Source organism: Colletotrichum phormii, assembly GCF_030913505.1.
Source record: "Colletotrichum phormii strain CBS 102054 chromosome Unknown BDP81scaffold_18, whole genome shotgun sequence".
Classification (NCBI taxonomy): domain Eukaryota; kingdom Fungi; phylum Ascomycota; class Sordariomycetes; order Glomerellales; family Glomerellaceae; genus Colletotrichum; species Colletotrichum phormii.
In genome coordinates this window covers 179,060-204,521 of record NW_026851460.1, presented here as the reverse complement: position 1 = coordinate 204,521, position 25,462 = coordinate 179,060, and the positions used below count along the sequence as shown (strand labels likewise).

At 52.6% G+C, this 25,462-nt stretch overlaps 9 protein-coding genes across 9 annotated transcripts; 5 read left to right on the top strand and 4 right to left on the bottom strand.

Annotated features, from left to right (window-relative positions):
• Positions 1–1,747: 1,747 nt before the first annotated feature.
• On the top strand, positions 1,748–3,311 carry BDP81DRAFT_326832 (glycolipid 2-alpha-mannosyltransferase; the record flags this gene model as incomplete). Its single annotated transcript, XM_060585092.1, has 3 exons — positions 1,748–2,117; positions 2,139–2,257; positions 2,328–3,311. The coding sequence occupies 3 exons, from the start codon at positions 1,748–1,750 to the stop codon at positions 3,309–3,311; spliced, it is 1,473 nt and encodes a 490-aa protein (XP_060441869.1).
• A 474-nt stretch (positions 3,312–3,785) lies between these two features.
• BDP81DRAFT_452367 (uncharacterized protein) lies at positions 3,786–4,911 on the bottom strand (the record flags this gene model as incomplete). Its single annotated transcript, XM_060592740.1, has 3 exons — positions 3,786–4,424; positions 4,484–4,665; positions 4,860–4,911. 3 exons carry the CDS (start codon positions 4,909–4,911, stop codon positions 3,786–3,788), a joined length of 873 nt encoding a protein of 290 aa, XP_060441868.1.
• A 704-nt stretch (positions 4,912–5,615) lies between these two features.
• Positions 5,616–6,173, bottom strand: BDP81DRAFT_452366 (uncharacterized protein; the record flags this gene model as incomplete). The annotated part of the gene is made up of 1 exon (XM_060592739.1): positions 5,616–6,173. The coding sequence occupies one exon, from the start codon at positions 6,171–6,173 to the stop codon at positions 5,616–5,618; it is 558 nt and encodes a 185-aa protein (XP_060441867.1).
• Positions 6,174–7,557: 1,384 nt separating this feature from the next.
• On the top strand, positions 7,558–8,150 carry BDP81DRAFT_463476 (acetyltransferase; the record flags this gene model as incomplete). The annotated part of the gene is made up of 2 exons (XM_060594028.1): positions 7,558–7,771; positions 7,822–8,150. The coding sequence occupies 2 exons, from the start codon at positions 7,558–7,560 to the stop codon at positions 8,148–8,150; spliced, it is 543 nt and encodes a 180-aa protein (XP_060441866.1).
• A 40-nt stretch (positions 8,151–8,190) lies between these two features.
• BDP81DRAFT_463475 (uridine-2'-O--methyltransferase TRM7) lies at positions 8,191–9,462 on the bottom strand (the record flags this gene model as incomplete). The annotated part of the gene is made up of 2 exons (XM_060594027.1): positions 8,191–9,299; positions 9,360–9,462. 2 exons carry the CDS (start codon positions 9,460–9,462, stop codon positions 8,191–8,193), a joined length of 1,212 nt encoding a protein of 403 aa, XP_060441865.1.
• A 316-nt stretch (positions 9,463–9,778) lies between these two features.
• Positions 9,779–12,468, top strand: BDP81DRAFT_354795 (DEAD/DEAH box helicase). Its single transcript, XM_060586273.1, has 3 exons — positions 9,779–10,098; positions 10,167–11,396; positions 11,454–12,468. The coding sequence occupies exons 1-3, from the start codon at positions 9,868–9,870 to the stop codon at positions 12,309–12,311; spliced, it is 2,319 nt and encodes a 772-aa protein (XP_060441864.1). The 5' UTR covers positions 9,779–9,867; the 3' UTR covers positions 12,312–12,468.
• A 4,245-nt stretch (positions 12,469–16,713) lies between these two features.
• On the bottom strand, positions 16,714–18,361 carry BDP81DRAFT_71578 (uncharacterized protein). Its single transcript, XM_060596199.1, has 5 exons — positions 17,981–18,361; positions 17,557–17,926; positions 17,383–17,500; positions 17,187–17,327; positions 16,714–17,130 (listed from the first exon to the last, which is right to left on the bottom strand). The coding sequence occupies exons 1-5, from the start codon at positions 18,125–18,127 to the stop codon at positions 16,785–16,787; spliced, it is 1,122 nt and encodes a 373-aa protein (XP_060441863.1). The 5' UTR covers positions 18,128–18,361; the 3' UTR covers positions 16,714–16,784.
• Positions 18,362–20,101: 1,740 nt separating this feature from the next.
• On the top strand, positions 20,102–21,871 carry BDP81DRAFT_463472 (carboxylesterase; the record flags this gene model as incomplete). Its single annotated transcript, XM_060594026.1, has 2 exons — positions 20,102–20,530; positions 20,594–21,871. The coding sequence occupies 2 exons, from the start codon at positions 20,102–20,104 to the stop codon at positions 21,869–21,871; spliced, it is 1,707 nt and encodes a 568-aa protein (XP_060441862.1).
• A 1,555-nt stretch (positions 21,872–23,426) lies between these two features.
• On the top strand, positions 23,427–24,494 carry BDP81DRAFT_463471 (uncharacterized protein; the record flags this gene model as incomplete). The annotated part of the gene is made up of 1 exon (XM_060594025.1): positions 23,427–24,494. One exon carries the CDS (start codon positions 23,427–23,429, stop codon positions 24,492–24,494), a length of 1,068 nt encoding a protein of 355 aa, XP_060441861.1.
• Positions 24,495–25,462: the final 968 nt, after the last annotated feature.

Genomic DNA, 25,462 nt, shown 5'->3' with positions numbered 1-25,462 from the left:
TGCCTGGGTCTCGCTGAACTCTCCATGAAGGTGGCATTCAAATGATCATTGGAGAGTAAGAAATCGTACTTGCGGTAATCGCCAAACCAAATCCCTCGAGAATAACAAGGTGAAAGTCCCCTCGCCCATACATCTACAGTGAGACAAGATAGACTTTTGCCGGCGCCAGAATGATGGATCGCTGCATGGTCGCGCAATGCCGAAATTTTGCAGACATTCTAGGAACGAACCGGAAAAACCTCGATTACGGGAGCTGCGATGTCGGGGGACGTGTAAATGCTCCTTCTAGCTATCTACCCTCCCTCGCAGCCCGACTCGGACAGCACAGATTTCGCCGGGCTCCCGTACGGACACGTCATCGTTGGCCCGATGGATGATCAGGGCTACGAACGCTATGAAACTCGATCAGTGGAGGGTAGCGGGAGAACGTACTTGAGCTTTTGCTCGAGTCTGGCATGAATCCCGAAAGGATCATGGGCGACATATTATCTCCTCTGGCTGTGGTAACACGTGCTGGAAGTATTTCCATGGTACGAAAGCTCGTCGATCACGGCGCGAGTCTACACGATGGGCCCGGAATCACACTACTTCAGTATGCCGTAAGCCTCGAGCACACAGCAATACTCGAGCTCCTCCTAGACAGGGGGGTTTGTGGTGATGAGCTGTCAGATTTCAAAGATGTTGTGGAAAGAGCAATAGAATTAGGGTCGGAGTCTATGGTTTCTACAACGACAGGAGAAGGAATGGGAAGCCAGTGATGAGGCTTAGCCTACCCGCTACATGTACTTAGCAAAGGTAGCTTCACTGAACTTGACGTCCTAACACATTCTTTACAAATCTTCCTGAGTACCTTGCAAAGATGTACTCATACGAGTGATTGTTATCAATAGGTCTTGGATCTTTGAGACTCCAACTGAGCCACATGAGTGAACGTTGCATTCACAGGCCTATGTCATTATTTCTCTTTGCCCATTGCTCTATTTCCCTGCGGTAGTCAAAGCGGTCATGCAAAGGACGCTTTAAGTTACAAGGTCTCTTGTCTCTACTCATTCAGGTCCACGCTGTCAATTGCTTTCGGTCATGATGTTGACTCTCGAAACAATTCTCTCGAATATTTGAGTTAAATCTAGTTTCAATGGTGGTCAGAGTTGTGAAAATCTCTCCCGTGAGAAGGAAGAGCTCAGCAGTTTCCTGGTTGTCACGTGGACAGCAAGGGATGGGCTTCGTCAATATAATCTCACTGTCACAGATTTGAGAATTGACAATCAGGACTCCTTGTATGAAGATCCCTAGGCCAGTCAAGTGGTATCACGTGCCTCCGGAGTTTATCCTCCGGATATGGCCTCACGGAGGTGTCCTAGGCGCCTGAGGCGTATCCCTCTCGGTGAGGTCTCCAGGTCACCAAATCACGTGTTGAAGAGGCATCAGCATGCGCTCCTTCCTTTCTTCCAGACGGAGAGAATTCTAAGCGAGGCGCTAGTGAAGTTGTGTGCCTCACTGCCTCTTCTTTGGCTGCCCACTTGACTTCTCCTTATGTCAACACCACGATCCCAACTTTCCCTTCCACCAACCTTCTCCCCACAACAAACCTCATCCAAACAAATCCATCCTGAGCGAACGCCGTCCATAAACTTCCTTTTCCACGCCGTCACTGGCGTGAAATTGATTCCTTCTCGTTCACCTTCACTTATTCCCCCCTGCAGGCTACTCTTTCCCACTGGTCCTACACCTTGAGCAATTGGCCAAGATGGCAGCTCATAGCCAGCTGTCCCTTCGATTCTGTGCTTCACTAGTCTTCTGGATTACAATTGCTCTCATCCAGGTTCCCCTCGCTTTGTGTGGCCCTGTCCACATTCGCGATGCTTCGCCACGAGCAGCCTTTGTCTCGCTGGTCTCGGAACAGCAAAGAGAACAGATGGTAGCCTCTGTCGCACAGCTCGAGCAGCGATTCAACCACAAGTACCACTACGACTGGGTATTCTTCAGCCACGAGGAGCTTAGTGAAGAGTTCAAAGACGCTACCTCCAACGCCACTGCCTCCACTGTCACCTACAACCTGATCCCCCAGCAACACTGGACAATCCCGAACTCTGTCGATCCCGGTCGCTTCGAGGCTGGTCTGGTGCGCACTTAGGGAGTGAATGCCGACAAAGCCCTCATCAGAACGGTCTATCACAAGCGTCGTTGGTCTGCTGGACTCTTTGCCAGAGAGAAGCGTCTCCAGGCCTACGAGTGGTTCTGGATGGTCGAGCCTGGCGTAAGTTGACATCGTTCTTTCTTCCCATCCCTGCTTTGCATTTTCTTGGCTGACGAAGCTCCTGTACTAGACCAAGTTCCTCTGTGACATCACAGTCGATGTCTTCCGTCTCATGCGAGACCGTGGAATTGCCTATGGAGTCAATGAAGTATCCTTCGAGGGCGCCGCTGACTCCAAGCTCCTCTGGAAGAGCACAAAGTCCTTTATGGATACGCATCCCGACATGGTCCGACCCACGGCCGACATCACCTGGATCCTAGGAAACAGTACAAAAGCCAACAAGCCTACTCGTTCATCAGAGTACTACGTGGGTGGGACTGACGATATGGAGAGGCTCGATCTTGCCTTGGAAGATGAAGGCTGCAATGCCAGCGGACAAGGAACTGAGGGTGACATGCCTCCCGGTATTTCCCTTGAAGCTGATCCTCAGCAGTGCGAGCCAAACACGGTTGCCGACGCCTTCACTACTCGACTTGCTGCCAGCTACGACCAGTGTAACATGGATACCCCTATCGAGATTGGCAACCTCAACCACTTCCGTGGACCTGAGCACAGCTCCTACTTTGACTATCTCGACAATGCCGGCGAATTCTACTACGGAAATACCGGCAACATTCCTGTCCACTCCCTGAGTGCCAGCATGTTCCTCCCACGCGACCAGTTCTGGCTTCTCGGTGACATGGTTTGCGAGATGCATGGCCTCCACAGTTGCCCTCCAATGCCTCACCAGACCTCCAACTCCAACCTACAGACCGAGAGCAACCCCAACTTCCTGGCTGATGTAGTTGGAGCTTCTTGGTTCGGCGCCTGTGAGGACAACCAAGTCTTGCTCATCCATCGGGCCTGGGAGACAATGGCGTTCGAGATGGCCCGCCAGAGAGGTATTCCAGCAGCTCAACTCGGCCACACCGCTCTTGATGAGCGCAACTTCAAGCTCTACAAGCCCGAGAGATACCCTGTCGATGTCACACTGACTTGGTACTCGTTGGAGGATAGCTGGTGCTCCTGGTCTTGTGATCGCCTCAAGTGGTTCCTTGGGGTCTTGGGATGGTAAATCTTTGGCACGGAAATCGGGACTGTCCCTTGAGACTCGGATTCTTATGGAGAAGGGACGTTCAGGCAGAAAGGCAAGAGTTCCAGACTTGGTATTTCGTTTGTTTCACGGTACAATTTAACCTACACAGCTTCTATCAGCACCGAGTAGCCATCCTCAAAGAATGACTGATGATTCATACCTACCATCTTCGCCTGGCCCCACATGAGTGAAGTATTCTGTGGACTTTTCTGGTTGATCAGACTGTGAACATGCTTGTGAACATGGCGCAACACACGCATCGCATCGGCTTTGCAGATAAAATACTACCAGCGGGTAATCAAGACCATACAAAAACACAGGAAAATCATGAAGCTGATCAAACTCGTATTTTGAATGCTACCGAAAAGTCAAGCAAGTCCCCCCCGAGCCTCATCCCTAGTATCTCATAACAAACCCAGGCTCTCGGTAGCAATATCAATCTTCCCAATAATTTCAGTGGTTATGGTTTCCTGTCCAAAAAGGGTCTGACCAGAACCCCAGTTCTATTTCATCTCCTGAGCTCTCATCTGTGTCCTCTTCCATCAGTATACTCCTCTTCTCGGAAGCTATCTCCCTACAAGCCCGGCAATTGTCGACCCTTTCAGGATAGGTCTCCTGTCCCCAAATTGTGTACTCTCTGAATTCCATTCTCACTAGTCTCTTGTGATCGTTGAGGTCCGCTGTGACGAGCAGGTTGTGGCCGGGATGGTTGGAGAGGACTTCCTCATCGCTTGGCCTATACCACGCATGACACGCAATGTGGCCTTGGCCATAGGTTATGAGGAGTGGAACAAACTCCATGCGGGGTTCGGAATTGTATTGGCTAGCGAGATGATCGTTGATTGCCTCTATACCTTCGAAGGTTGTCCCAGTGTACCGTGGAAGACCGATGCTTGTAGTCAGCGTTGCGTTGTCGGTGAGCCATTCCCAGCTGCCATGGAGTCTTCCGGAATTGATGTTGTCGATGAGGGGCTCGAATTGGGTGGTCAGCATCTGTAGGAACCATTGTTCGTTTTCGGCATTGCACAAGGACCAGAATCGGAGGACGTTCTGGACGGGATCCATCACGGAGGAATCGTTGAAGGCGGAGACCTGAACCAATGGTTAGCAATGCAGGAATAACCGGGGGGGCTCTTTGTCATTCAGCTTACAAGTCCGATGGGATCCTTTTTCCTCAATTTTAGTAGAGATTGCAAAACACGAGATTTTGCAGGGTTGGAGGATGATGAGCAAATGTGGCGGGCGAACTTGTCGCTAGACGTTGAATCGTTTTGGGCGAGGAGATGAACACGGCAGAAATTCAAGAGGGACTTCCTGGCGTACCTCGCTAGGTCTGTGGGGACTCTTTCTGGTTGTCAGTGAACCGGAGAAGGAAGAGCGACCATTTCAGGCTTGCAGCCGGAAAAGGTCGTTGAAGAAGTCGCGATGTGAGCATGTCGGGCAGGCGTCCCTGAATTGCTTCCCTTCCGGTATTAAATGGCAGGTTTCACTCGCTGACTGGGGACTTCGGGAAATCGTAAAGAATACTTTTCTTTTTCGGCAATTCATTCTCGCCTGTCGCGGCCGCGTCATCTGCCATGTAGTCCCTGTAGAGGACGGAGGTTTTTGCAAGTCTTTTGTCACCATCAATCAGAAGGTCATCATCTTGGACATCGACAACGCAAAGCAGACCCGAAAAATGGAGTATCAAGACATGTATGGCGGACCCCGTGTGGAGTATGTCAGCACCAACTTCGACTATTTTATGATGGAACAAGAAAACGCCGAGCTTGTCGTCGACTAATGATGATGTCTCGAAAGGCAATGTCAATTCCAGAACCGAAGGCAGTATCTCGATCCTGGCGGCTGATATTATGGTTGATACGTTGAGATGACAGATTGGAGGTCTCGGTGAACTGAGAAAAGGGTGAGTGGGGAACGAGGAGGACATGAATGCGATTGCTTCTTTGCGCTTTTACATGAATGGAACATGATTCCAATTCTCACTTCTCGAGACACTAGGATCCCAAATCGCCAATGATATAGAAGTGTTTGCCACTGTGCAGTCATTCTGACCGGTGCAGATAGATCATAGTCAGAAAGGGTGCTGCAGAAATCGCATGTGCATATTCTTGTCGTAATGACGCGAGCAAGTCACAAAGTCACGCCTGTGATGGGACCTTGCTTGAGAAATTTTGCCGTACTTTTCCGACGATCGAATGTGTCTATCTCCTCCCCCCAAAGGTATTGCGCGGACTAAGAAGCACGACTCCCTCTCCCTCAACCACGAAATGTCCCCCAGAATTAATATCCGAAATGCTCCATCATGACCACGACATCCTTCTCAGATTCCGCTACAGCGTGATTCATTTTCTTGCGACTGCCCTTTGTGACGCTGATACGTTCGCTTGTGTCTCGATACTCGATTCGTTTGATAAGGTGATTCTCGTCCAAGTCAATGACACAGACTTCACGTTGCCGCATGAGGGTCGTTGCCTTCATGGCTGGTACATCACAGCGATGTTTATCTACCAGCCAGAAGGACTCCAGAGAGCAGGTAGCCCTGCCTCTGTCGATAACCAAGAGCTTGATCACAGTGCGTTTCAGTCTGTAGTAGCGAGCTCTGTAGTAATCGACGACCGAGTTCGTATTTTCGTGGATAGAACCTGGCATAGCTAGATCCGCCACGAGCTTGGCGTCTTCTCTCAAATACTCTGCAGCCGTATTCCAGTGTCCGTTGTCGATCGTTTGGTAGAAGCCTCGGATTTTGACGTCGATGATACCACACATGGGGCGATCTGAGACCTCGCCATTCACCTCTGTGGCGAAGAGTTTCAGTTCCTCTTGGCTAAAGTCAGCCATCTTGACGTTCCGGCTGCATGAACATAGTCAGTAAAATATCTGGGAAGGCGAATATATTAGTTACAAGCATACTTGCGAGCTCTCAAGGCAAGGACGTTGTCTGCTTATGAGTGGTTTGGAGGTGGTTTGTGCAGAAGGATGGATAATGTTGGATAGCGGTGGAAGTAGACAGTGTTTGCTCGAGGCCGTCGGCTATTATCTCATGTGGAAAGCGAAAATTTTGAAGGCGGCTTGCTGAAGCTGGGCACCAAGCCCGCCGAGTCGTCTACCTTAGTGGTGAGAGGGAAGAGAGGAGGGAGGGCCGGATGCTCATTGAACTTTAGAGAAGGGAGGCATTTGGTTAGGTGGAAGGGAGCAGATAGAATACGGAAGGTACGATTGTGGTTTAAAGGGCAAGTACGCCTCCGTAGCTTCTGTTCTTTTCTGATGTATTCTTTCTTACTTTGGCGTTTCATGAAAGCAGCGAGGTTCACAATTTCAACACCAGCAGATGGGTAGAACGATGGGACGCACTTAAATTATAGCTCTTTCTCATACTTTGCTCAGCCAATCTTCGAATACATCCAGTCTTGCTGAAAGCTAGCCTTACCATCAGCACCTACTGTTAAAGCCAGCCCTACCTCCGCGAAACTTCGAAGGCAACACTGAATGACCGCTCCCACCCTCACTACACTCGCCGGCAAACATTTCGAATCTCTGGCCGCTGCCAACATTGTAACATGCTGAACCGACTTACAACCATGGTCGATGCACTTCAAGCTCTTCCCGGGCTGTCAGGACTCAGAGCGTCCATATGATCTGCCTCACAACACGTACTCTCTCTGGATTTTTGAATCAAGTGTTCTACAGATATCTCGCAAAGCAACAGCATCAAGACTGCCAGGAATACGAATTGCAAGAATGGAGATAATAAGGTAGTGGGAGGGAAGGAAGTGACTTGTTTGTTGGCCGGCGTAGTAAGGTATTCTGTCCCCCCACTTTAAGCCCGAAGGCCCCATATATCTGCACCCGCGACCGCGACGAGCAACGGAGCGAAGGGACCCCACCCGGAGCGAGCTTACCGAGAGAGGTATAGCAGGGACCCCGGCAGATGGTCTACCCCACCTCACCGGCCCAACCCTCCATTCCCTTCATAGACGGGGGTGGCGGCTTGCAAAAGTCCCAATCCGGGCGGGCATGACGTGAGGCGATGGACATTTGTTCGGAGGCGGGGGCGAACCTCCCGCTCGATCCTCCTCCTCCGCATGCAGTCTCGAGCTCAACCCTCGTAGAGTTAGGTTTGACAAAGTACCTTACCTTACGGAACGGGCACCACAGACAGGGTGGGAGTTTCACGTATCTTTCAACTACACCTTCAATTCTTTCATTTAGGCAGCGGGCTACGATGCCGAACCAGATATCTAAGCAGTGGTACAAGGACGAGTACCTCATCTCCACCGACCGGTCGCTAGTCGACCTAAACGCCGTGAACGATGCCTTTGACTCCGAGCTGCTATGGTGGACGAAGCGCGTGCCGGAAGTCGCTCTGAAGAGGCTGATAGACAACTCGCTGTGTCTCGGCGTGTACAAACTCCCACAGTCTACCGCCGACATTGCAGGTATGTCGACAGGACTTTCACCTAAAGCTCCTTTTCTGACCGTCACGCAGGGAAAAAAGGGCCTGAGCTGATAGGCTTCGCCCGTATCGTGACGGATTACGCCACCATTGGGTATCTGGCAGACATATACGTTTTGCCCTCGCACCAGGGTAAAGGGCTGGCGCCGTGGCTGATGCAGTGCTTGAACGAGATCTTGGACGAGTGGCCCGACTTGCGACGCTTCTTGCTCCTGACGTCTTCGACGCAAGCGAGTAAGTTGTATGAGCAGGCCTTGGGGACAACTGAATGGGGTATGTCGCATTCAGGGAAGCTATATTTGCTTGAGAAGCGGGGGCCTGCAATGCCGAATGGTCCGTCGGATGAGGAGGATGAAAATTGAGCGCAGACCCAGGCGTGGTACTGAGAAGATTTTGTACTCATCATGCCTTGATTGACGTCTTGCCGTACGCCCCACCGGCAGCTTTTCTCAACTCAATCGCGCGCTTGTACGGGGGTGCCGTCGGGGGTTGAACAGGGTCCAAGGAGACATGATCTTCGGGCAGTTGGTATGATGCATCAGAGTCGAACGCCGACAAGTCGCCGCAGGCAATGAAGGGCGCAATCCATCTAATGTGTTTCTCGTGATCCGTTATCTCATCCGTTTCGTCGTAGGCTTCCACCTCAACAGCCTGGCCGTCTCCTCTTGTCGCAGACGCCGTGGGAGCAGAGTCCCATTTCCCAGTCAGGGGGTTTTGCATGAGCGCATCAGCAGTAGCAGGCAGCTGGCTCCTCCTCTCCTCGACCATTTTCGGTAGCTCGTGGCCAACGCCAAGCGGGTTCTCGAGACTGGCCTGGAAACCGGCGGGGGGCTGGAAGTTGATGCAGACGATGAAGGCCTCAACACTGCTTGCGCGGGAGGATCTTGGCTTCGCGACGATGACGGTCTCGAAGAAGATCTTGAGCTGTGCGTAGAGGAGGTCGACGTTGCGGCCGCGGAAAATCTTGGCGACAAACTTGCCGCCGGGCTTCAGTACGCAAAGCGCGAGGTTGAGGGCGGCGAAGAGAAGCTGTGACTGGACGTAAATATCCAGGTCGTGAAGACCAGTAACGTCGGGGGCACCGTCGCTGATGACTAGGTCGACACGATGGCTAGCTTTCTGGCTCTTGGAGTTGGCAGCGTCGTAGTCGGGATCCAGAGCCTTGAGGAGTAGAGGCACCGTGGCGGGGTGCGTAATGTCGGCACGCAATGTGATGATGCCAGGAAGAGGACTGATGGGCTGCAAATCGATGGACACAATCTTGACGTCCTTGCGAGGTTGCGTTTCTTCAGGAGCAGTCTCGGTCTGGGTCTTCTCCCCTAGTATGGCAGATTCAGGGGTGGCGGGGAAAACGCCCAACATTTCCTGGCGGAACTTGGCCTCACGATCCTCCCATGCTGAACGGCCGAACTTCTCTCCCTTGATAAGAACACGGGATAGAACCTGAGACCAACTACCGGGGGCAGCACACAGGTCAACGACTCTGGTCACGTTGGCGAATAGGTCAAACTCTACATCGCCATTAGCGTTCACAGCCAAACTTCACGGGATGGCGGGGTAAAATGAGTCACCTTCATCCAATTGCAACAGCTTGAAGGCACTGCGTGCACGCCAGCCTTGCTCCTTGGCCAGACGGTAGTAAGCATCGCGTTTATCCTTGGAAGACTTTCCCATTTTGAAGTGAGTGCAAATGAGAGAAGGGATTTATCGAGTGAGTGGTGATTTGAGATGGGAAATTGCGGGGGAGGGGAAAATGCCAGCAATTATTTTTTTTGGAGGGGTCGACGCCTGCTGTGGCCGCCAAAGAAAATTTGCTGCAGCGCTGTTCTCGTAGGGCTGAATTAAGGTGCGGTCTGTGCATTCGTCGGCGTCCAGGGGTCCATTTCTCCGGCCGAAGTATTTTCCGTGTCCGCCAGAAATTTCGAGCAGCGCAGAGCAGCGGCGCTCAATTCCTTGGGCGAAATGCACATCGACTTTTTTTTATTTTTTAGTGGTAGACGTGAAGATTACCTACTCGCGGGGCATTTTCCACGACAAGTCTTTTGCGCCCTCTGTATATACGACATCAGGACCGCCAAGATGCAGCACAAGAGAAAGCAACAGCCTTCTGGGGCTGCCCAGAACCCCCAGAAGCGCCAAAAGTCTGCCGCCGGAAAGACTGCGGCCCCGAAGAAGCGCAAGGTCGCCGTCAGTGCTCTGCCATGGAAGGCGGTTGAAGTTCCCGAGATGTTTGAGGATGCAGAGGGCTTCTACGGCTTGGAGGTTATCGAGGGCGTTGATGTAGTCAAGCATGGCGAAAACGTCGAGTTTGTACGTATTCCAACTTATGCCCCCCTCCCTTTCCCCTTCAGTGCATTGTATGACTGACTAAAGAGCAGGTTGCAGCTATTCCCTCTGGCGACGAGAAGGAGAACGACGAAGACGATTTCGAAGGCTTCAGCGACTCTGAGCCCGCGCCTACACAACCCGATACAATAATGGAGGCTGAAGCAGAGGTAGCACCAAAGGCAGAGACTAAGAAGACCAAGAAGGAGAAGAAGGCTGCTGCCAAGGCAGAACAAAAGGCGCAAAAGGTGGAAAAGACAAAGGAAGACAAGCCTCTAGACAAAGCCGACGAGAAAGACGCCGATACACACGCACCCGCAGCCGAACCCGAAGGCAAGAAAAAGAAGGAAAAGAAGCAGAAGAAGGCTCAGCCCAAGCCGGAGGACGCCAAGCTTGAGAGCAACGTCTTCAAGGCACTCGAGGAAACTGAAGAGGCCGAGGAGGATATCGACATGACCCCCTGGGTGGACCTTGGTCTTTCCCCCGCGCTCGTTGCGGCCATTGCGAAGTTGAAGTTTGCGAAGCCATCAAAGATTCAAAGCTCGTCGATACCCGAAATCCTCGCTGGCCACGACGTCATCGGCAAGGCCTCTACGGGTTCCGGTAAGACGTTGGCGTTTTCGATTCCCATCGTGGAGGAGTGGCTCGAAAAGTTTGAGGGAAAGGAGGACGAGAAGAAGCCGGATAACACCCCTTTTGCACTCATCCTCTCGCCGACGAGAGAATTGGCTCATCAAATCACCAACCACATCAAGAGCCTTTGCGCCGGTTTGCCCCACGCGCCATTTGTTTGCTCGGTGACGGGAGGTTTGTCAATCTTCAAGCAGCAGAGACAACTAGCCAAGGCGGATATCGTCATTGGTACGCCAGGTCGTCTGTGGGAGGTCCTTAGCTCGAGCACGGAGCTGCTGAAGGGTTTCAGGGAGATCAGGTACCTTGTGGTCGATGAGGCTGACAGACTGTTGAGCGAGGGACATTTCAAGGAGGCGGGAGAGATCCTCGACGCCCTCGACCGTGAGGTTGTGGACGAGGATGACGAGGATGAGAAGGAGCTTTCGGAACGGCAGACACTCGTCTTCTCTGCCACGTTCCACCAGGGACTGCAGCAAAAGCTGGCCGGCAAGGGCAAATGGGGTCTCATGTCCGAGACGGAGAACATGGAGTATCTGCTGAAGAAGCTCAACTTCCGCGAGGAGAAGCCAAAGTTTATCGACGCCAACCCCGCAAAGCAGATGGCTGCCGGTCTCAAGGAGGGTCTTATTGAGTGCGGTGCCATGGAAAAGGTAAGATAGCATCGCCCTCCCAGACTATCCCAAACGCCGAAACTAACGCTGTTCCAGGATCTCTACCTCTACACGATCCTCCTCCTCAACCCCAACCGCCGCACTCTGGTCTTCACAAACTCAATCAGCGCCGTCCGCCGTCTCACCCCCATGCTCCAAAACCTCAACCTCAACGCCATGGGCCTCCACTCCCAAATGGCGCAAAAGGCTCGTCTCCGCTCCGTCGAAAAGTTCACAGCCACGAAGGCAAACACCACATCCGTTCTCATCGCCACCGACGTCGCCGCCCGCGGTCTCGATATCCCCGGCATCGACCAGGTCGTGCACTACCACGTCCCCCGCGCCGCCGACATGTACGTCCATCGTTCCGGTCGTACCGCGCGTGCCGAGAAGACGGGTCTGAGTATCATTCTCTGCGGACCCGAGGAGGTCGTGCCAACGCGCAGACTCGCGGCCAAGGTTCACGAGAAGCATTCGAGTAAGAAGAAGTACTTTATGCGGACCATTGATATCGACCGCCGCATCGCGTCCCGCCTCAAGCCTAGGCTCGATCTGGCCAAGAAGCTCACCGACGCGACGCTCGCCAAGGAGAAGGGCACAAAGGACGAGGACTGGGTCAAGGCTGCTGCTGAGGAGCTCGGTGTAGAGTACGACAGCGACGAGCTGGAGAAGGCGGGGACGTGGACGGGTCGTGGAAGTCAGCGGAAGAAGAAGCAACAGGAGGATAAGAACATTAGCAAAGCGGAGATGGGGGCGATGAGGGCACAGCTTCGGGAGTTGCTGTCAAAGCGCGTCAATGCTGGTGTCAGTGAAAAGTACATCACGTCGGGCAATCTCGATATTGAGGAGCTGTTGCGAGGCGGTACAGGAGACTTCCTGGGCAAGGTTGACGGCCTGGACTTGGAGGATATGTAGGATGGATTGCATCACGCATTCACAAAAGACAATACCATTTGATTTCAATTGCGCAATCAAAGCTTTTCATTCCTGGTATTCTTGAGCGACACATTCGGCTCAATACCACGACCAATTATTATATCCGTAGCGGAATTCCGTAACCATAACCGTACCCGTAAACCGTGTTCATGACCGTGACTATCCTATTATAAACGAAACCATTCCATGACCACAACCATGTCCGTATCCGTGAACTGGGCTCGCCGGCCCTCATCACAGAAGTATAATACAACAGAAAAAATGGGTTCGCACCGAACAGGAAAGAATCGAAGCACATGGCCTCCTCGCTCACTCCTCCATCGCCTCTGAAGGGCCCGCCTTGCTCTTCGGGGGCTGTTCAGACTTTCTTTCTTCTGTTGGGCAATGGCTTCATCGGTCGCATCGTCTTCGCGCCGCTTGCCTGCGCGCTTTCTGGCTTCTCCGCGGGAGTTGGGGCGAGTGAGAGAGGGTGCTTGCCATCTTCAATCTGCTGGAAGATTATTGCCACGCTTCCGGCCTGAAGGGCAGTGAGTTTGGGGCGGGAGTTGGGGTCCCGGAGTTGTCCCTCGAGATCTCTGATTCTCGAGACCAAGAGCGTGAGGTCCTCGCGGCCCTTCTTCGTCTTATCGCGTAATCTGGTATTGCCCGCACAGCTCTCAGCGTACTGCGATGACAGCTTTTCAATCGTGGCCTTCCTTTCGTCGAGCTTGGTTTGCTTTCTCTGAAGTTCGGTCTCGTGGGTTTTCTTGAGGAGTTCCAAGATACCGTCCTTGTTGGATAGCTCCTGCATCTTGCCTTTCTTCACCAAGTTGGCCTTGAGCAGCTGGTCGTTGGCAAACTTCTTCATCTCAGTCGTCAACTTGGTGTTCTCGTTCACTAGACGTTGCACTTCCTCGCTCAAGCGTTCGGTCTCGGCGCAGAAATCATCCCTGGCCACTTTCAAGTCGGCGATGGTGTGTAGGGCAGCCTTCTCGGCTTGCAGGGCATTCAGCAGCCTCTCTTGCTCCTCTTCAAGCTCTTGGGTGAATCCGTAGACGTCTTCTTCCGCCTGCGTGGTTTCGTCGCGGGCCTTCCGCAGATCGAAACTCAACTGGGTTATTTGCGCCGCCTTTGCTTGCAAGGCCACCATCGCTTCGTCCTCTACGACGCGGGCTTTTTGAATCGCGCTGTCCCTCTCTTGCTGTAATATGGCAATCTGAGAGTTCTGGGCCGTCAATTGCTCCACTTGCTGTTGGAAATAATCCTTCTCGAGGCGCACTTGCTCCGCCTCTTGTTGCATCAGGGCGATCTGAGGGCTCTGGGCAGCCATTTGCTCCACCTGATGCTCAAGATCATCGTTCTCCTGGCGCATCTGCTCTGACTCTTGTCGTAACACGGCAATCTGGGAGTGATCGGCAGACATTTGCTCCAGCTGCTGTTTGAGGTTATCGTTCTCCTGGCGCATCTGCTCTGACTCTTGTCGTAATACGGCAATCTTGGGGTGGTCGGCAGCCAAATGATCCACTTGCTGCTTGAGGCTATCCTTCTCCTGGCGCATCTGCTCGGCTTCGTTGCGAAGATCAGCGACCACTCTCTCAGCCTCCGCCTTGAAGCCTGCGGCTTCTTGGATCTGGGCGCCTTGCGACTCAATGGTCAACTTAGCTTCGCCCTTGACATTGGCCAACTCTGTTTGTAGCGCGACAACGGTTGCCGACGTTGATGCATTAGTATCTTGCCGAGCGACTTGCCATTCTGTGGCAGCCGTTGCTTGTGCTTGGGTCTCGATCAATTCCGCGCGAAGCTCGGCAATGGTCGTCAACAAGCCGTACTCGGTATTCTGGCTATCAGCCTTGAGATCGTCCATCTGTGTCTTTATGATGAAACGCTCGAATGCGGCCGAGTTCGCTGATGTGCGGTTGAGCGAAAGCTTGGCCTGAGTTGCTGCTAACTCGGCCTGGGTTGTGGCGAGCTGTTCCTCGAGGTCATTGAGTACTGCGTTTTGGTCTGTGACGACGAGAGCCGACGGTTGTGTTGTCTCGAGAGTAGCCTCCATCTCTTCAGTCTGGATTCCTACCGCCAACAGCTCTACCCGAAGGGGATTGTCTTGCTTTCGCTGGAGTGCCCTGATATCAGTACGCAACACGCCAATCTGGTCTTCCTTGCGCAGGGCGTATTCTTGGAACTTCGCCTTCTGGGATTCGATCTCCCCTCTGAGGTACTTCTCGTGCGAGTGGGATGCCTTTCGACAGACGTCGGCGTTGTGGGCCTTCGCTTTCTCGTCCTCCATCTCTGCTTCAAGTCTTGCGATGGTAGCTCCGTCTGTCTCATGTGCAAGAAGTCTCGCCTGGGCTTCTCGGAGATTGCTTTCGGCCCTTTCAGCCCGACATTGCTCCTCCTTGAGATCGTATTGGAGATCTAAGATCTGCTGATCAAGCTGGCACCATTCCGATGCGTAGGAGTTGTTTTGCTGCAAGGACTTCGTCAGGCGCTCCTCAACATTGTCGCACACCTCCCGTTGACTGTAGCATATGTTGGGATCTGCTTGGATTGGTGTGGGACTTCTTTGTTCAGTTGGCTGCTCGGTAGCGTATCGGAGGGCAACTTGCTGCTTGCCTGCATTCGAGGCCGGCTGGCGAGATGTGAAAACTCGGCGCAGGTCATTGCACAGGCTCATGACAGCCGCTTTGAGTCCCCAGATAAATTCCAACATGACAGCACCCACGCTGGCTAAGACGCCGAGGACGTGATTTCCGATCAGTGGATGAACAGAAAGGAGTATGAGCACGATGAGGAGAAGGAATCCGATGCTTTTGGGGTCGAATAGGTCGTTCTCGCGGAAGAGCTGGTAGATTAGGCTGCCGACATAGCTCAGGGCCATGAGAATAGCCATGATGCCGGCAAAGACAAAAGCGACGATAAACGGGTCGATCATGATGTTTGCCCGGCGTTCGCTAGAGGGACGACTTGGTGGCGACCTTCTTGGATTATTCTCGCTGAGCGATGGGAGGATGAGTGAGGAGTGAGATGAGAATGAGAATGAGGATAGGATGAGGGGAAAGGGCAACTTTCTGATGATAATTGGTCGTCTGGAAAGTACTTCGGCGAATGGAAGTTCTGGCGAAATTTAGGAATTCTGTCGTGAAGTTCTGTCGACGAACGGTTGAGAACAGGAGAAAATCGGAGGGATGGATGAGTGAGATGAGAGGGTGAGTGAGAAACGAGGATGAAAATACGGACGGTTGGAAAGGTGAGGAAGGCGCCGATGGGGAAGCTGCTGCTGAGGGAAGGTGCGTCGAGAGGAAGGCGCGAAAAGGTGAAGCAGGTGCGAAGGTGAGGCAAGTACGAATCGACGGAGCAAGCGGAAATTCTCCAGTGTGGAGGGCTTCGGCGCGACCTTATTCACCTTTTACTTACTTGCCTGAGGTGAGATATTGAGATCTTGAATATCACAGGTTTCTTGATCAAGCGCAGCTGTTTTGTTCTGCATCTTCCTACCTTTCCATACAATGAGTTGGGCATACAAAGGGGGTGAGCTGCAAGAGAAATGAGTTCACTCTTTGCTAACCAACCCCCTTTGATACGAGCTGTTGTGGTTCAAGGCGGCAGTGCGCATTTAGACTCAATCATCAGCTAAGTATTTCTTAGGTCGAGGACGATGCTAATTGCGAGAACTTGGGGATATCATACGATCTGGAGTGCGTCCGACGTCGGGTCAGAACTTCAACCACAAAGGTGTCAATATCTTTGGTATAGCATAAAAATACGACACAACATAAGAAGCTGATCTCTGATGAGTAGGACTGTTGAGGTTGATGAATGTAGTGCATGATCGGCTTTCTCTTCTGTGGGACTCCAATCTCGTGATATCGGACGCCACCGAGGCCTCACCGAGGCCTTACCGCTCGCTCACCGAAGTCTCCACCTCTAAGTGAAAAGCGTTTTCGTTCCGCCAGGCTCGACGGATATCAGAGTATTCCACATTTCCAAACAAGAGTAATACATAGTGTCAAATTTTCAAGAAGGTGTCTTGTGGTGGTATGCGATTTCGGCTTGATTCGTGATGGCGGGCCAGCTTTGAAGGGCAATCGGTGAACCCGTGACGAGTAACATCTCATGGGAAGGCCGCAAGGCAGCATCACTCTCCGTCTACGTAGAGTATTTATGATCGGAAAGTTGCAAAATCAATTACGCCATCATTATCCATGACTCGAATGCATTGGCGAGGTATAGTAAACAGCATCAGCAGGTCTGCTCATAAGGTTGTTTCGGAGCTTTCCTCACTATTCTCGGTCCATCTGGCTCCCATAAGCACTCAGTTGCAGATTTACTAGAACTATCGGTTGTCATCTCCAATCGACCTCTATTCAAATCATTCATATCTGGTATCAAGTGGCGCTAACTCATAAAATATTAATAGTGCAAACCCTCGTCCGAGGCCAGCCTGGATGCCCATCAACTGTCGGTTTCGTGATCTCATCTGTGACCCTCCTTGAACCAGTCGAGCTCTATTGAGCTTTCGCCTTCGCTGAGTCCCGTTAATCTTTCGTGCCGCACTCTCACTTCTTCGGTCTTGATGATGCCGTTCATGCCTGGGAGCGGCGATGCTTGGCCGCCTTCTGCCTCCTGAAGGGCTTCCTGCGACTCTTGCCACCCTCCGGTGGACATGACAACAACAGAGTTTCGACCATATTGTGAGCCTGGGCCATATCTCTTCGTCGACCTAACCTCCTTCCTCGTTCCTGTTTCGAGCGCATGCGACTGTGACTTGTTTCGCGCATAACTTCGTTGAGTTGACTTGAGCTCTCGATACAGCATTCTCCTACTTAATGTCAGACCCAAGATACGACAGACGTGGTCAAGGGGAAGATAACTTACAAGACTGGAATAGATACTGCCATGATCGATGCGGCAGGCTCTGTCAAAGTCCAGATTGTCAAGTCGACGCGTTCGTAGGTGATGTCTGGGCTGGTCATGTGAACCACCAGTACAGCTTTCACGATGCCGCATATTCCGGCACTGAGTTCATTGTTAGTCTACCGCAAAGTGGTCAAGGGGATTCCGAGAATCTTACATGGCACCCAAGCTCATCGCTACAGCGACACCAAGCCTTTCGCGACGTCGCATCGTTGCGCCCATGAGAATCGGCCAGGGGAGGAACGCCAAGACGAAATCGAGAATGGCGGAGTAATCTGGAAGCATGTGAGCATGCAAGCCTCAAGAGAACAATACTTTGTGGCAGTCTTACAGGCAGCAAACAACTGGAATTTGACGAGTTTCTTCTTGTCCCAGCAACTCCCAGGTACGTTGCTGTCCCATACTCGTTGCAACGGCGTGCATTTGGCAAACCCGAAGATCCACACCAAGTTCATCGAGATGTTGATGGAAACAATGATGAAGATAAGGAAGTGCTTCAACCATTGGTTCGTGACGATCCGGTACAACGTCAGGGCGAATGAGCTTTTGCTCGTCGTCGTTGCGATGATTCCGAATGTGGCGACGAGGATTGTATTGAGTTTAATGAGCTTGAGGTCATCGCTGCTGATTGTATCGATATGGCGTCCGAATCCGAGAGAGACGATGTAGGAATTAATCGAGATGGATATCACCAGTGACACCTGCAATCATGAATTAGGGCAGCAGGACAACAACGACGATCTTTCTTCACATACCATTGAGACAATCAAGAGGTGGTCATCCCACCATAAACCACGTCCACGCCATAGCTTGCAATAGATACGCAATGAGAGAAGCGTAGCGCTAGCGACACAGAGAGACCATGTTACGGCGAGGAGTCTGGTGCCTCTGTCGTCGACCATCGTCAACCTCACGACACGCGCACAGTGCCACGAGATATGATAGAAGTCGTCGTAAGAAACAAGGACGGGAGTCAATCAGTGGATCCCCAGGAATTCTGCTCAAAAAATCGGTCGAGATCAGCGCGCACGCGGGAAGGTGCATCACTCCCTCATATTATACATTGGCATCGCACATGATGAAATCTGAGACCAGCATCCTTAGCAAGGGGGCCCCCAGGTACCAGAAAGCCTCCTACCCTCCATGAACAGTCCTTAGTTTCGGTGAGTGCACCCGAATTTTCACGCTATGTGCCCCCCCTCGAAACCGGCGCGAGTATTGCCTGTGTCGGCGATAGGATTTCTCCTCCCTACAGAGGGAGAGGCAGGGAGGGAGACAGAGTTCGGACGAAGTCCCGCCACCTGCCCCTAGGGATACCTCGTCACGGACAGGCGAAAGACAGATCAGGCTTCGGCCGGTGCACGACGTATATCACGGCGGGCGGAAGCGGAAGATTTGGGTTCGCAGTTCGTACTCGCAGTTCGTACGAAAAGTCGAGGCCAGCCGCCGCCAACACGGCGGTGCTGGGACCAACTCATGATTTCTGCAACTACGGATACATTACTCAAACGGAACTGTTGGATCGCTGAGCCAAGTTCGTTTTGCGTCTGAAAATCCGGGAGGTACGGATGCAAGGGAGCTAAAAACCTGACTAGAGTCACTGGCTCATCACTGACGCTGTGGCTGTTGGTTACAACCACACTTGTCTTGGAATGATCTGATGGGAGCATGAAGTTGGTTACCATTGACTGCTTAAACAGTAAGGTAGGACTGGAACGTTCCCATGGGCTTTTGGGTCGGGGTCCATCAATCGGAGATTCAGCCATGCTCCAACAGCGTCTCCGCATACAGACCACGTTCTCCTCTAGAGACGCATAAAGGGTCCACTGGCATCACGCAACTGTCATCAATGAAATTGTAGTGTGCGTGGTCTCGTTAACTGATTCTGCTACCAAAGTTCCTTTAGCCCTGCCAGGCCGGCCCAGCAATGCCGGGGCAGCTGAGGAATGTTCCCACTTCTCAACTCAGGATGGCTGGGGTACTGGGTCTCTAGTGCCGAACTCTAATCCTGGGGCTTGAGCGGAGAGATCCCATTCGTGCGCCAGCGATTTTCCCCAGGATTATAGCCGATGGTCAATATTACATATCTCGTTTAAACAGGACTCTTATGGACTTTCCGGGGCTCTAGAGAGTCTACTAACCAACACGACATTGGCTGCGCCGTTACTGCGCAGTAGCGTGGTCTCACCATCGATTTTGCTAACCACAATAAGGCATGCTTCTCCGATGTTCCGCCAAGTCTTTGGGGGCAACGGCAACAGGGACGGTTACCAACTACGACTTCAATCTGCGGGGGATGCTGGGCATCAGGCCACAACCCGTCGAACCCGTAATGGATGAATCCTCGGCCGAGATATCGATAGGCAAGCCTCGCCATGCTCTCGCCATGCCACACAAGGATGAACTTACGTAGTAGTATCTAGTCGAGCCCCCTGAGCCGAAGCACGCAAATCGTGTTGGAGGGTTGCCAAGTGCCATCCGCAGGGGCAATGACACGGTACGGACTTCTTGTATGTGTCATCGTAATCTAAGGTAATAGACCAAGTCTGCTAGAGATTATCGGCAGAGCCTTGGAAGAGCCGGTGATTATTTTCCAAAACGGCTCTTAGTCCAGAGTCGTCGTAGCCCAATATTCGGGGCAGTGCAGGGACTAAGTAGCCCTCTTTACGGAAATTTCTTTTTACGCCAGCAGACGTTGAGGCAATTTCTAGACGATATGTCATGATTGGTTCCCGAGTAGCGTCAACGGGCGTGATCAAAATCTCCCTGCCTGAACCTCTGTGCGACTGACATGAGACACGCAGGTGTTAGCCTCCCTTTCCTTCTACACCGCATTCTAGAAGCTGCACTTCTTCGCCCGTTGAGCCTTGCCTGCCATGCGTTCCCACGCGATTAGAGTTCTTCTGGCGTTTTCGTCGTGCTTGGGCGTGTCCGAGTCCTCCTCGCCCGGCTATTGGGGTCCTCGTCCCAAGCCCACGCCGCCTGGACCTCCTGCTGTGCACCTCTCAGACGGAACCTACGTCGGAGTGCGGAACCAACAGTATGCGCAGGACCTCTTCCTTGGTATCCCGTATGCACAACCACCCGTTGGGCCTCTCCGGTTCGCTGCTACTCAACCGCTCAACGAGACGTTCGAGGGGACTCGGTCAGCTTCCGCATATGGCTGGATGTGCATTGGTTATGGCTCCGATACTGCCAACTTGGGAAACCCCGTTTCTGAGGACTGCTTGACCATCAACGTTGTGCGTCCGGCCGGTGTCCAGCCAGGGGATGATCTGCCCGTTGGAGTTTGGGTTCATGGCGGCGTAAGTTTCTGCCAAGTGTAAGACAACCTTTACCTGGTACTTTGGCTGACTTTGTCGAAACAGAGTTATGTAAACGGAGGCTCGCGCGACCCGAGGTACAACCTAAGCTACATTGTCGATCAATCCGTCAAGGATGGAAAGCCTATTGTGGCTGCATCCATCAACTACCGTGTTTCGTATTGGGGCTTCCTCTTTAGCAACGAGCTGCAAGACGCTGGTGCTGGCAACATTGGTCTCCGCGACCAGCGTCTCTCTTTGGAATGGCTCCGGCAGAACATTGGCGCCTTTGGCGGCAGCGCTGACAAGGTCACCATCTGGGGAGAGTCTGCCGGTGCTCGTTCCTTGGGCATGCAGCTCGTCGCCTACGATGGTCAATACAACAACTTGTTCCGCAGCGCCATCCTCGAGAGCGGCAGTCCCATCGCGAGGTTCGCCGACGCCGACGACTGGCAGCCGTGGTTCAATGCTCTCGTCGACAAGACGGGCTGTACCGATGCCGCTGACAAGCTGAGCTGCTTGCGAGGACTTCCCTGGGAGACCATCAACGCCATCTACAACGGCACCAATCCGTTGAGCGTCACACCGCCCACCATCAGCGCTGTGGTTGACGGCGACTTCATCACGGCTCAGGGATCCGAGCTCTTGGGCGCTGGCAAGTTTGCACACGTCCCCCTTCTGCTCGGTAACAACTTCGATGAGGGTACCGCGTATGCAAAGCAGGGCATCAACACCACCGAGCAGTTCCAGGCCTGGCTTACTGCCCTTCAGCTGGACAGCGAACAGGTTGCCGCCATCTCGGAGCTCTATCCCGACGACCCTGATGTTGGAATTCCCGTTTCTCAAGTTGGCCGACCTGCTGCCTATCCATTCGGTCTCCAATGGAAGCGAGCAGCTGCCTTTGCTGGTGACTACCAACAGCACAGCGGCCGGAGACTCCTGGCCAGCACGTACGCTGGTGCTGGACTGTCCGTCTACTCTTACCTGTGGAACGTCTACGTCAACGGTCTTGCGGCTGTCTACGGAGCGACTCATTTCCAAGAGGTCGCGTTCGTGTTCAACAACGTGAATGGTGTTGGCTACGCTACCAACCCCTTTGCAGGAAAGCCAGAGACCTTTGTCGAGCTGGCGGATCTCATGAGCAAGATGTGGGTTGCCTTCATTCACGACACCGATCCCAATATCTGCAGCGGACCCAAGACAGGTCCTACGTGGCCATTGTACACAATTGATGAGCCCAACAACATCGTCTTTGATGTAAACCGTACGGGTCTGGCCTATGTCGAAGAGGATAACTACAGGGCGACAGAGATTGAGTATCTGTTGGAGAATGTCTTCGTGTAATGTTGAAGTCGCTCTTGACTCGTCCATATCACCGAAGCTTGCAACCTACATCAAATCTTCCCTGCCTAAAGTGCTTGGATTAATAATATAGATCAATCATTCTGTCTTAGCTCTTGTAATAGAAACACTTTATCTTGTTGACCTATGTATTTCAAGGGCCATCAGCCGGATCTTCCTGCAATACCATCGTTTCAAGCAACACCTTTTCGAGAGGATCTTTCACCCTGTTCAAGTGCCCACCCATTCATTGAGCAGTAATCAAGGAAATGCTCGGGATAATCCGGAGAGTTTCTACAAGCGAGTCCAAACCGGTTGCGTTTGGCGGCAACTCAGAGCGTTTAAGGTTCATTTATATTAATATCTGCCTCTTGATCAATGCAGACCTAGCCGTTGCTCTGCAGGCTCCGGCCCAGTGAGTGCTTGTGCCAAGACTCGAACCCGCTTCTCGTCATAATCCCAGCGTTGATCTTGCCGGCTTATCAATCACCCCGATCGTGAACCGAATATGCCACACTACCAGCCACTCCACTGCGGGGTGGCGGGGTAAATTAAACAAGGTATCGCAAACGATGGGTGGGTGATTTCAAGTTTGGGCTGGCCGTGGGATATGCAGGAACTCATGGAACATTAACATGAGGTTGTCAGGATCTACTTACGCTGAGGAAGACATCCTTAATTTGCGGTCTCTACCCCTGTGTCAGCAGGACATGTACATGTAGTCAACCAGATCAACTGAGCACAGTCGACGGGAAAGAATTCGGGCCGAAAATAGCTGCCGGGGCTGCATCGTCGTCAACTGATCTGTTTGGGACCCTGTTGACTCCTCGATCTCCACAGAGGTTGTGACCGTTTGTTGCATGTGAGCTAGGTACCTTGTGTGGCAAGGGCTAACACTCTCAGCCGCATTCAGCCATCGCTTTCAATGTTCGACTACCTCTGGAGTCTGGAACATCCGAGGGCTGTGATTCAAGGCCTCGCCCAAGATTTTGCAGATCTTTTCAGAACGCAACCCGATACCTTCCCACCTTCGCGTCTCCAGTTCAAGTTCTTTGATCTACAATCAGTGGTGTATAATCCTTACGGTCATCTCTTCGAAACAGCCGATGTTGTTCATTTAGCGCCATTGAGATGGAGGGTAGACCGATTAAGCTCCTCGCTTGGAGTATGAATAAGCCTTGCGCCTCATCAGTCCAGACCAAGGCGATGGCTTGCCAGGCTTCCTGCTTTCGTCGCCAGCCTCGGCCATGAGGGTACGGTGATCTGATATGGAGAGGTCATGTTCCGATGGCGTGGCGGCCCCATTGAGCTCAGGTCTGGTTTGAGCCGTCTCGAGACCTCTATAGGTATGGAACTACGCACCATTGTGAGCATACATGTATATAATCTCTAGATGATCTATTCCCGAGCAGGTTGAATTGTCAAAGGAACTTACGAAGAAATCCCCGCGAGAACTTTGACCATGTACGGCATTCAATCAACAGTTTTTGGGAGGTCGAGAGATTCTTCACCTATCAAAATGGCATCGTCGAGGAAATCGGCTGGGTTCGAGAGGAGAATGAGCTGCTTCTCCGCCAGCAACATCAGCAAAGCCGCCCCTTTCATGATGGCGTTGGACCAGCAGCTATATCAACCTTACAGTCCACGGACGCCTCTGATTATGCCGCCCTCGCAGAAAGACGAGGCATTTCACGCAGCCAAGCGAGAGCAAGACGGCGGCCCTGGCGACGAGTCCGACGTTGACAACTACTTCGAAATCCCGTACGATGCCAACGAAACCCGAGCGGCGCGGTCCCCGGAAATTATGGAGGAGGAAGAAAACGAACCCGAAATAACTCAACGAGAAAGGGACGTCGCAAAGGCATGCACTTTTCTAGAAGGCTTCATCGAGGAGCGATGGGAATCGCAGTGGCAGTCGGGATACATCAAGATCGACTGCGACTTGACCTTGGATGAGATCAAAGAGCTTGGCCGACTACGCAGGGCAGAAGGCACTAGAGAATGCCGAAAGCTCGTCACTGCTCCAGTAATTCACGATGCTATTGGCCATGCTCTTTGGCTTGAGATGGCAAACGAGGTTGCTGGGCACGAGACGACGACACAACTCGTCAATACGAACCTGACCGCAATGGAAAAGAAGGAGGAGACACCAAGACCTTCGGCCATCAAGTGGTCGAGCGAGCAGGAGGTGGTCGAACGCAGAGCAAGATCGATGAGGAGGCGAGCTACGGAGAGCGAAGTGTCTACTGAGCCGATGGCTTCCTTGAACCACTCAGTCCCGCCCACCACGGATCGTGTAAGGCGAAAGAGCGAAATGCCGACGCTTCGGCCCAATCAGATCATGTGCACGACTTGCGGTAGCCGTGCGATGCCCGACTACAAGTCCGACGAGGAAGATGGTCAGACCGACGAGGACGAGGACGAAGACGCGGACTTGAACACCCCGCAAGAGAATGGCGACACTGAAGTACAGGAGACCAACGGCACGGAGAGGCAAGTGAAAAAGCGGAGCAGCATTTCCAGGCGGTTGTCCCTCAAGGTGAACCGGACTCTGACAAAGTTCGGTGAGGGCCTCGCGCCTGGCTACATGTACGCCGGTGGCGCGGGCGGCCGGGTGCTCAGTTGAATGGCAAGAGGAGGGAGGCTCTGCCATAGTAAAAGTGTTTGACCGGGCTCATCTATGATACACAGGACACCCTCGTTCTGGAAGATTGAAAGGTGGCAGAAGTCAGTTGGCACGGATCGATGCCATCAATGAGTACCTTTTGTACAGATCGTAACCCAAGAAGCAAGGTAGGTGGAGGAGGATACCCAGAATGATACCATCGTGGTAGAATGAAGAGACTCTTGTATCTAGGAACCTGGATAGTCTGTCAAAGAGTGAGTAATCCATTTGGTTGCGGTTGTGCATGACTGACTCTGTTGATCCTCACGTTCTGAATAAGGTGATTGTTAGCGACAGGATACCCACCGAGCTCGGCCGGGCAACAATCCGGCTGCCGACGGCTCTTGACTTACCTTATGTAAGCTGAAATCCTCCTTCTCTGTCCCCAGATCCCCCCTGGTGCCCTGCTCCATGCACCTTATGAGGAACCCAGAGGAACAGTCAAAGACGCTGTGCTTCTTTCAACCTCACATTGGCAAATTGTGTCGGCGTGGCACAATGATTAAGGCTAGCCCTTAGCGGAAAGCTTCATCTTGGCACGCCAATCGCGTCTACTAGTGTCTGTCGCCCCTGGTTTGTGGCGTCTGCCGGCTCCTGAGTCATTTTTGCGAATGTCGGAGGTTATCATCACATCACCATCACGAAGCCATCACGACTCCGTGAGAGGTCTGCAAGTACCGACAGGTTAGACAATCAGCCTTGTCTTCTGCATGGATCATTTGTCGACCCTCTGAACCGACATCTGTACTGTCGGCGAGGGAAATGGGCTATCGCAAGTGCGAGGTCCACTGCTGTACACACCAGACAGTGAACTTGCTTTCGAGACCACGCCGGCTTGGGCTGAACCAGTGTTTGATTAAGTAACGCCATCGCGGCTGCAGCTAAGCTGTCTTGTGGACACCTCCAACGGTGCCCCTATCTCTCGCAGC

Bases quoted from the DNA above. Each gene is read 5' to 3' on its own strand.
- BDP81DRAFT_354795 (XM_060586273.1), top strand. From the start codon at position 9,868: ATGCAGCACAAGAGAAAGCAACAGCCTTCTGGGGCTGCCCAGAACCCC. The intron at 10,099-10,166 runs GTACGTATTCCA...ACTAAAGAGCAG, and splicing joins ATGGCGAAAACGTCGAGTTT to GTTGCAGCTATTCCCTCTGG. The intron at 11,397-11,453 runs GTAAGATAGCAT...ACGCTGTTCCAG, and splicing joins AGTGCGGTGCCATGGAAAAG to GATCTCTACCTCTACACGAT.
- BDP81DRAFT_71578 (XM_060596199.1), bottom strand. From the start codon at position 18,127: ATGGTCGACGACAGAGGCACCAGACTCCTCGCCGTAACATGGTCTCTC. The intron at 17,501-17,556 runs GTAAGACTGCCA...ACATGCTTCCAG, and splicing joins ATTCCAGTTGTTTGCTGCCT to ATTACTCCGCCATTCTCGAT. The intron at 17,131-17,186 runs GTAAGTTATCTT...GACATTAAGTAG, and splicing joins GCAGTATCTATTCCAGTCTT to GAGAATGCTGTATCGAGAGC.